Source organism: Artibeus jamaicensis, unplaced genomic scaffold (genome assembly GCF_021234435.1).
Source record: "Artibeus jamaicensis isolate MK-2021 breed Jamaican fruit bat unplaced genomic scaffold, CSHL_Jam_final contig_475, whole genome shotgun sequence".
In the NCBI taxonomy this organism is placed as follows: Eukaryota; Metazoa; Chordata; class Mammalia; order Chiroptera; family Phyllostomidae; genus Artibeus; species Artibeus jamaicensis.
The window spans coordinates 5,701,542-5,711,417 of record NW_026521852.1 but is presented as its reverse complement, the minus strand read 5'-3'; the positions used below and the strand labels follow the sequence as shown (position 1 = coordinate 5,711,417).

The 9,876-nt window shown below is 42.3% G+C and overlaps 1 protein-coding gene across 1 annotated transcript; it reads left to right on the top strand.

The window, feature by feature from the left end:
* Positions 1-1,197: 1,197 nt before the first annotated feature.
* Positions 1,198-4,044, top strand: LOC119048475 (STARD3 N-terminal-like protein). The gene is given in 6 exon segments (XM_053668005.1): positions 1,198-1,324; positions 1,327-1,362; positions 1,365-1,501; positions 1,851-1,873; positions 3,546-3,617; positions 3,658-4,044. Coding segments are annotated over 6 exon segments (678 nt in total). The 3' UTR covers positions 3,941-4,044.
* The last annotated feature ends 5,832 nt before the right edge of the window (positions 4,045-9,876 follow it).

The window sequence follows — 9,876 nt, the reverse complement described above, 5'->3', positions numbered from 1 at the left end:
GCCCTAAAAGAAGTTTTGCTTTCCTAAGACAGTTTGAGGGGCCCAAACTTGCCTTACTTAACACTGAGATACTTGATCTAAGCTAAAATTGTTAAAAGATCTAAATTTCATGAATGTAGTGAATAGCTTGGTAAATTCATAGTTGCTCATGTTACAGGATTGCACCATCTGTATCAATTTGTCATTTATGAAACTCAAATATGTTGTGAAATGGTCTTATGTGAGAATTTTTGCAAAAGCACATCAGTGGGCCCCTCAACTGATACAAGACATTGTAATGGTACTAAGTAAGGGCCAAGCTACTGAGACTTTATTACTAAAGGCCCTAGAAATTAAAGGAGTCCCAATAAAAATTATTATTGGCCATAAATTGCCCACATGATCAATAGAACAGAAGAAATTCAGAGGTTTTACTAAGTTTATAGAGTTTCAGAGAAAGTGGCTTGCTCTACTTCAGTACTTACATTAAATTGCTATGGGTATAAAACAAAAGTAAGTTATTATATATCAGTAATTTAGAAATACCACCTCAAATTCTTTGCCAAAATTGTCATATCATTATCATTTGATATGTTGTTCAGCATCATAATCGTGTTCAGTATCATGTAGTTGATGTTTCTGGAAGCTACCTTATTTGTGTCTAGTGTTTTCCACTCATTTAGACATTCAACAAATATTTGTTGAACACCTTCTATGTGCCAGAAACTATGATAAGTGTTGGTAATAAGGCAATGAATAATACAGATGTAGTTTTTGTTCACAAACAGATACTGATCACATAATTTCAAATGTGATGAATGTAATGAAGGAGGGGGCTATGGGAACCTTATAATATGAACCTAACTGAGAGGTGCCATCAAGGAAGTTTTCTTTAAAAGTCATTTTAGCTTCATGGAAAAACTGCTTGAAAGGGTGAGGCACAAAACCTCAAGGTTTTCAATTTTGATCAGAAAGATCCTTATAATTGCTAGAAGTGTGCCAAGGTGGTGGATGGTGCATTGCCTGCAGGGATCCATCCTTGGGTCCCCCCTGCCCAGGCCACTCTTCTGCAAGGGAGGGTCCCCGAGGGTCCCACGGGTGTGACCATGGAGTTGCTATTCCTGGGCCAGTCTGGGGCAGTCTCCCAGAACAATGCAATGAAATCTTTTCTTCCAGGGATGGTGAATTGGAGAAAGGCTACTTTGACTTCCCTCCAAAATGAACTCAATGCCACAAGACTTGGAGAACTGTTTCACAGGGAGCCAGAGCTCTCAGGCTTCTTTGCATGACGTCCATTCCATCAACTCTACACATTTCATGGCCAGAATTGAGTCCCATGAAGGAAGGGGAAGAAAGGTATATTAGATGCCAGGAGGAATTTCTGTTTGTCACAGTTGACCTCTTATTTGTAACATTCTGTGAATAACAGTTAAATGTGAATGGAGGCATTGAGACTACATTAGAGAAGAAGGTGGTGCAGTACGATGTCTTCATACACACACATACATGTACATATTCATATGTAGGCAGTTTTTTAAATATATTTTTTCATTATGCTATTACAATTGTCCCATTTCTTCCCTTCATTCCCCTCCACCCTGCACACCCTCTCCCACCCACATTCCCCCCTTTATTTCATGTCCATGTGTCTTAAGTTCTTCAGCTTCTACATTTCCCATACCATTCCTGCCCTCCCCCTATTTTCTACCTACCATCTGTGCTACTTATTTTCTGTACCTTTTCCCCCTTCTCCTCCTCCCACTCCTTTGTTGCTATCCCTCCATGTGATCTCCATTTCTGTGGTTCTGTTCCTGTTGTAGTTGTTTCCTTACTTTGTTTTTGTTTTAGGTATGGTTGTTAATAATTGTGAGTTTGCTGTCATTTTACTATACATGTTTTTTGTCTTCTTTTCCTTAGATAAGTCCCTTTAACATTTCATATAAATAAGGGCTTGGTGATGATGAACTCCTTGAATTTGATCTTATCTGAGAAGCACTTTATCTGTCCTTCCCTTCTAAATGAAAACTTTGCTGGATAGAGCAATCTTGGTTGTAGGTCTTTGGTTTTCATGACTTGGAATACTTCTTTCCAGCCCCTTGTTGCTTGTAAGGTCTCTTTTGAGAAATCAGCTGACAGTCTGATGGGAACTCCTTTGTAGGTGACTGTCCCCTTATCTCTTGCTGCTTCTAGGATTCTCTCCTTCATTTTAATCTTGGCTAATGTAATGCTGATGTGCCTTGGTGTGTTCCTTCTTGGGTCCAACTTCTTTGGGACTCTCTGAGCTTCCTGGATTTCCTGGAAGTATATTTTCTTTGCCAGATTGGGGAAATTCTCCTTTATTATTTGTTCAAATAAGTTTTCCACTCGTGGCTGTTCCTCTTCCCCTTCTGGCACCCCTATAATTCTGATGTTGGAACGTTTAAAGATGTCCTGGAGGTTCCTAAACCTCTCCTCATTTTTTTGAATTCTTGTTTCTACATTTTTTTCTGTTTGGTCATTTTTTTCCTCTTTCTGGTCCACTCCTTTGATTTGAGTCCCAGTTTCCTTTTCATTATTATTGGTTCCCTGTGCACTTTGCTTCATTTTACTTAGTGTAGCCTTCATTTCTCATCTAACTTGCGACCAAAATCAACCAATTCTGCAAGCATCCTGATCAACAGTGCTTTGAACTGTGCATCTGATAGGTTGGCTATCTCTTCATTGCTTAATTGTATTATTTCTGGAGCTTTGATCTGTTCTTCCTTTTTGGCCTTTTTTTTTTTTTTTTTTTGCCTCGTCTTGCCCTTTACACAGTAAGGGGTGGAGCCTTAGGTGTTCACCAGGGCAGGTCAACCCAGTTCCTGGGTTGTGATGCTACATGTAGGGGTGGGGTCTGAGAGGGAACAATGGCACTTGCTCTGCTCTGTGTCAGACCTCAGTCCCTTCTGCCACTTCCCCCAAGCAAACTGGGCCTTTCTGATGCTGATTTCCCATGTGGGTGGGCTTGTGTACATTCTAGGACTCTGTGGGTCTCTCCAATGAACTCTCCTGTGAGGATGGGAGTCTCTCCCTGCGCCTCAACCCCCACAGGTATTTTCAATCAGTGTTTTGAAACTTTATTTCCTGGCGCTAGGACCCTGGTTTGCATGGTCTATCTCGCTCCCCAGTTATCTGTATGTGAATGTGGAACACCACCAGGTCAGCCAGCCGCCTTGTGCACGGTGCCCCACTTCTCAATTGCGGCCTCACTGGGTCTGCTTGTTGCCACCCAGTGCCTGGGGTTTGCCAGCTGCAGCCTGCGTGCCCAGGGTCTACCTGCTTCATCTTGCGCACCAGGGGTGCCTTGTGTGCTCAGTGTCATCCCTTCCTGTGCCATGACCCCTCTCCTCTCGGCTGCCCAACTCCACCTTGCCTCCTGGTCTGGATGAATGTGTCTATTTCAGCTCCTTGGTTGTCGGACTTCCATACAGTTCAATTTTCTGTCAGTTCTGGTTGTTATTTTGTTTCTAATTTTTTGTTGTCCTTATTTTGGTTGTGCAAGGAGGCACAGTATGTCTACCTATGCCTCCATCTTGGCCAGAACACAGTTTTTGATTCAAAGTGTTAATACTTGTTAATGCTGTAGACAGGCTGCACCATTGGTGGGTAATAGAGTAGATGACAGCAGTAACCAGTACCTTTCTACTAGCAAAACTGATCCTCTCAAGGGGCTTTTGCTATTCATTTTATCCTTGTCTGGATCCTGACGTGGTTCCCGGATTTCCAAGTGTTACCTCACTTGGAAGAGGCAGAAGAAGAAAGACTCCTGATAGTTCAGGATGCTTCAGAGAGGGTGGCACTTATACCTGGTGGTCTTTCTGATGGTTAGTTTTATTCTCCTCCTGAATCAGAAGCAGGATCTGAAGAAGCTGAAGAAGAGCAGGACAGTGAAAAACCACTTTTAGATACTATGAGTACTACATTTGTCAAAGTAAGTCTTTGAAAATGAAACTCTAATAACAAAGGACTGAAATAGGGAGCATTCCTTTGAATGGATTCAAGTAAAATTCAAACACTGCATGTGTGGATATGTTGCCAGGTTTGTCCTGTTTACATAAGTTTATCAGTCACATTTTGTTTCTGAAAAATTTCATAACTTTTCTGTATGGGCATATACTTATGAAGTATGAAAAATACCTCACAGCCCCAAATTTCTAAATAAGAACAAATTTATTTTTGATTACTTAGCCAGAATGTCCCTGTGTGTTGTGAGGGTAGTAGTCCTATGATGTGGTATTGTTATTGTCTCCATTTACATCTGAGGCAGGTGAGACTTAGGGTGGGTGAGTTATTTGTTCAAGGCTGCACAGCTAGTGAATGGAGAACCAGGACTCAGCCCTGCCCATCTGTGACAGTATTCTCTCTGGCCCTGCACCAGAATGTCTCAGAAGTTTTTGGAGCTTCTGAGATAAAAGGCATGATCCAGTCAAAGCAGTAGCTCTTGATGTACCTCAAGATGAGGCACATTGTCAAATCCCTTCAAAAGCATCAAAGGAAGCATCAAAGCATTACAACTTCAGTAATACAAGAAAGCAAACAAAGTAAATTGTTTTAGCTGTAACTCTGCTTAATTATTTAAACATAAGAGGGAAAAGAGTAGATCTTAAAAGTTTTCATCACAAGAAAAGCAATTTTGTAACTGTGAATGGTAATGAATGTTAACTAGAGTTGTGGTGATCATTTTGTAATATATACAAATTTTCAATCATTATGTTGTAAACCTGAAACTAATATAGTATTGTGTCAATTATACCTCAATAGAGACCACACCCATTGTTCTTTAAGTGTCTGTAACACAGCCCATCCTTGGTACACAGACTTTTCTAGTAAAAACATAAAGCAAAATGTAGCATTTGGTGTTTTAACACAAAATTTCAATTTTTTTTGTGTTTTCTCTTCTAAGGGTGAAAAACCTTCATTGAAAATCACTAGAGGGCAAAAAGGAATGGAGATGGGGTTTCTCTATGGAAAGTTGAAATGTTAACTTCCACTGCTAACTTGACTAAATGACTAATAAAGAATTTATTTATTGTAATACCTCACAGACACTGCATCATATTCACATATATTTAATAACCTGCCAGTAGCTGGTACGATAATGTAATGATCCAGCCTGTACACAGTGACTGACTTTGATCTGTTAATGAACAGTTTCAGAAAAGTCTTGTGCTGTATTCCTAATCAAAAGACTTCTTAATGTACTTGGATAACACTTTTAGTAAACAAAATATCTTTTTATTTGGATTCATAGAATGCAATTGTTTTGTTTTATGACTCACGTTTCTTTTGTGTTCTTTTTAAACATCCTACATTTTCTTTGTGTTTTTAACTCATGTACATGTGCCATTTGTATAATTTTTAAAAATAAAATCCAACATATCAAAAAAGAAGTGTCATAATCATTGGACCTTAGGAATTTGTCAATAGGTTTCCTGGAGAACCAAGAAAGTGTTATTTAAGACACAGTGATGGCAACTAAAATAAAACTTATAAATACTTTGTTTTAAAAATAAAAAGAGAGCCCTGGCTGGCGTGGCTCAGTGGATTGAGTGCTGGCCTGATTCCCAGTCAGGGCACATGCCTGGGCCAGGTCCCCAGTTGTGGTGTGTGAGGGGCAACCACACATTAATGTTTCTCTACCTCTCTTTCTCCCTTCCTTCCCCCCTCTCTAGAAATAAATAAATACATAATCTCAAAAAATAGATTTGTCAAAAAAATTTTAAAAATAGATCAGAGGATTGAAGATGGCCGTGAGGTAGGTGTGAGGAGAGTCCACTTCCCCCTGCACATGGATGAAACACCTAGCTGATCTTCTGAGGAACAGAGTGAACAGTCAACAGTATCCCAGCATATTTGAAGATTGGAGACCAGAAACTGTAGAGGACACTGAAAAATCAAATGGTAGGTAGAGGGCTTTAGGACAATAAGGTCTCTGGGTCCAGCGCAGGGACCAGGGTGGCCCCAGCCCCAGGTCCAGTGTCCACGGGGTCTGCTGCAGGGTTCTTGGAAGAGAGCCAGGTCAACAGCTCCCTCCCCTGCCAAACAAGGTGAGCTGCACCAGGAGAGACCTGGTTGCTTGAAGTCTCAGGGAGGCGGGATAGGACGAAGTAGCAAACACATAAGGCCTGTGTGCACCCACTGAGACTGTGGACTGGAGAGAGATGGGCTGTGACAGACCCTGACCCGGATAGTCCCCAGTCTGGTTGGAGAGTTGGGCTGTGTGAGAAGCCATGCCGTTATATGGAGCGGCAGGCTTGAGCAGGAGAAATTTTTCAAAAAGAAAATGTAAAAAAGGGGCACTCACGTGGCAGCTGTTTGGAGAATTCTCCTGCAGCAGCACCGCCCCCCCCCCGCCCCCCCCCCCCCCCCGCGCTCAGTAGCACTGAAGGCCCTGCACTCACACCCGAGGCCCTAAGGAGAGTGCACTTCTGAACCTGCAGGATTGGCAGCTGCTCATTCTGCCTGGGTAGCAGAGACCCAGTGCTCAGTGCTCATGCCTGCAATACCAGGAAGGAGCGTGCCTGACACTGCCACTGAGAGGCACCACGCACCCAACCCCTGCAACCCTGGGGAAGCAGCAGAGGAGGTGCAGCGGCACCCCTGGCCTGCAGTGCCCACTGGCTCTCTAAAAGGAAGATGGAGACACCCCTGAGGAGGAGAACTGCAGAACTCAGGGAGTCAGCAATCCCCAGAAAGACTTAACTCAATGGAGAGGCTGAACTAGCCTGAAGGGACTCTGAGAGTCCCTGGAACAGCAAAGAAAGAGAAGGTGGTGTGTGAATTGCCCCTAAATGGTGTACCTCAAGGACAGCACAACTGGTGGACTGAAGGCCTAGGCTGGATGCAAAAAAGCACTGGGGTCCAGAGGAACTGTGTTGGAGGCAAGGGTGGGGTGGGGGGAGTGCAGCTCAGGAAGGGAAAAAAGTGAAACCAATCCTCCTCGCATGCTGCAGCCAGGAAGACCAGCAGGACTAGCTTGGCCAGTTTGAAGCCAGCAGGAGACTTTTTTAAAAAATTTTTTTAATTTATTTTTTTTATTGATTATGCCATTACATTTGCTCTATTCCCCCCCCCTTCCCCTCCACCCTGCATACCCCTCCCCCACCATTTCCCCCTTTAGTTCATGAACATGTGTCTCAAATTCTTTAGATTCTGTATTTCCCCTACTATTCTTACCCTCCCCCCTATGTATTTTCTATCTACTGTCTATGCTACTTATTTTCTGTACCTTCTTCCCCCTTCCCCTCCTCCCACTCCCCTGTTGCTAACCCTCCCTGAGATCTTCATTTCTATGGTTCTGCTCCTGATCTAGCTATCCTCTTAGTTTGCTTTTGTTTTAGGTGTGGTTCTTAATAACTGTGAGTTTGCTGTCCTTTCACTGTTCATCTTTTTTATCTTCTTTTTCTTAGGTAAGTCCCTTTAACATTTCATATAATAAGGGCTTGGTGATGATGAACTCCTTGAATTTGGTCTTATCTGAGAAGCACTTTATCTGTCCTTCCATTCTAAATGAAAGTTTTGCTGGGTAGAGCAATCTTGGTTGTAGATCTTTAGATTTCATGACTTGGAATACCTCTTTCCAGCCCCTTCTTGCCTGTAAGGTCTCTTTTGAGAAATCAGCTGACAGTCTGATGGGAACTCCTTTGTAGGTGACTGTCCCCTTAGCTCTTGCTGCTTCTAGGATTCTCTCCTTCATTTGAATCTTGGCTAATGTAATTATGATGTGCCTTGGTGTGTTCCTTCTTGAGTCCAACTTCTTTGGGACTCTCTGAGCTTCCTGGATTTCTTGGAAGTCTATTTCCTTTGCCATCTTGGGGAAATTCTCCTTTATTATTTGTTCAAATAATTTTTCAACTGGTGGTTGTGCCTTTCCCCCTTCTGGTACCCCTATAATTCGGATGTTGGAATGTTTAAAGATGTCCTGGAGGTTCCTAAGCTTCTCCTCATTTTTCTGAATTCTTATTTCTTCATTCCTTTCTGTTTGATCATTTTTTTCTTCCTTCTGGTTCTCTCCCTTGATTTGAGTCCCAATTTTCTTTCCATTACTATTGGTATCTTTTGTATCCCCATTCATTTCAATTAATTTAGCTTCCATATGTTTCTCTAATTACTGACTAAAGTCAACCAGTTCTGTAAGGATCCTTATAACCAGTGTTTTGAACTGTGCATCTGAAAGACTGGCTATTTCTTCATCACTTAGGTCTATCGGTTCTGGGGCTCTGAGTTGTCCTAGAGCCATTTTTGGTCTATTCGTGCTGTTAAGTGAGCGGAGCGAAGCCTTAGTTGTTTACCAGGACGGGGCGACCCAGGTCGCTGGTTTGTGACGCTGTGTGTGGGGGCGTGGTCAGAGAGGGAGCAATGGTGTTCCTCTCCGCTAGCCCAGCCCATCCAGTCACTCACACGCCTCGGGCGAGCCTGCTGTACCGCGCGGTTTTCCCTTCTCACTGGTTTCTCCGCACGTAAATGCGCGCTACCGACCGACCCACCGCGCCTCTTCCCTGTGCGCTCCGGCAGCCAGCTCGCTGGCGATCAGCGCCCTCGGTTGCCTGCGCGCACCGCCCCGAGAATTTTTTCTTGCTAACCTGCTCCGCTGCTGGCCTCGCTCCTCGTACTGGTCCAGCCGAGTATCTAGTTGTCCTTTGGACTCCGTATTGTCGATTTTCCGTGTGGCTTGGTTGTGACTGCTGTTAAAAATAGTTGTTCTTAGATTTGGTTGTGCACAGAGGCAAGGTGGATCCTCCATCTACGTCTCCATCTTGGCGGAAGTCCAGGAGACTTTTTTTTTAAGTAATTTTTTCTTTTAACTCCTTCCTTTCTTTCCTTCTTTCTTTTTCTATTATTCTTTTTCTTCCCTTCTTTCCCTTTTTATTTTTTTCTTCCTTCCTTCTTCTTCTTATTCTTTTTTTAAATTCCCACAAGTGAGACAATAAAACCTGGAGCTGTGAAGAGACCACAGTTGGATCCAAAGAGGGGTCATCCCAACAGCTGAGACAGTGAGACAAATTTCACTTTGCTACTCCAGAGAACTTGCAAGTTATTGTATATTTGTATTATTATTTTTATTATTCTTACATCTTTTATTTTATTAGTATTTTTATATTTCTTTTCTCTCTGTTTAGTCTTCTTCACTTGGCTTGTTAAATTGTGTGGTTTCACTGGTTTCCCTTCTCTCTTTCGTAGTGAATTTTTAATTTAGTGTCTTTCACTTCACTTATGTTCCATTAGCACACTACTCTAGGTCCTGTACTTCCTATCTTGTTATCCAGATTACATAGATTCTGTCATATGATTGTTGCTCCATTATTAATGTAAATAATTGCTGTTTCATACAATTATAAATACTACACAGCACCCCTCCCATATCTTAGCCCACTTCACTTTTTCTGAACTTTATTATTGTTATGGTTCAGTCTATTCTCTCACACACTACACCTATTTTCTATCCTTTATTCTCACTTTACCTCATAATCTGACCTCCCATAAGCTCACTGCTTTGTAGATCCAACTCACAATCCTCCCCCCTACAACAAGAGTCATATCTTCTTTCCACCCTTTCTAAAAAGGGGCAAGTTGGGTGAAATATCACAGTTAACACTATATAAATCCAAAGGATCTTTTATATCTTCTCTGTGGGTTGGTACTTTAAATATCATAGAATACACTTCCACTGCCTTAAAGCATTTTGCCTTCCCCCTCCAACTAATCACAAAAAAGAGTAGCTGGAAGCTGTGACCACCAGGATACCTGCTGGAAGAGGAAACCCATCAACAAAGGAACCTTAAACAGATAACAACAGAAGAAGGTGAAGGAGGGAGTGAAAGCCACACTAACTAAACCCAGGAACTGTCTGGAAATACAACTAAATGGTGAAGAAATTAC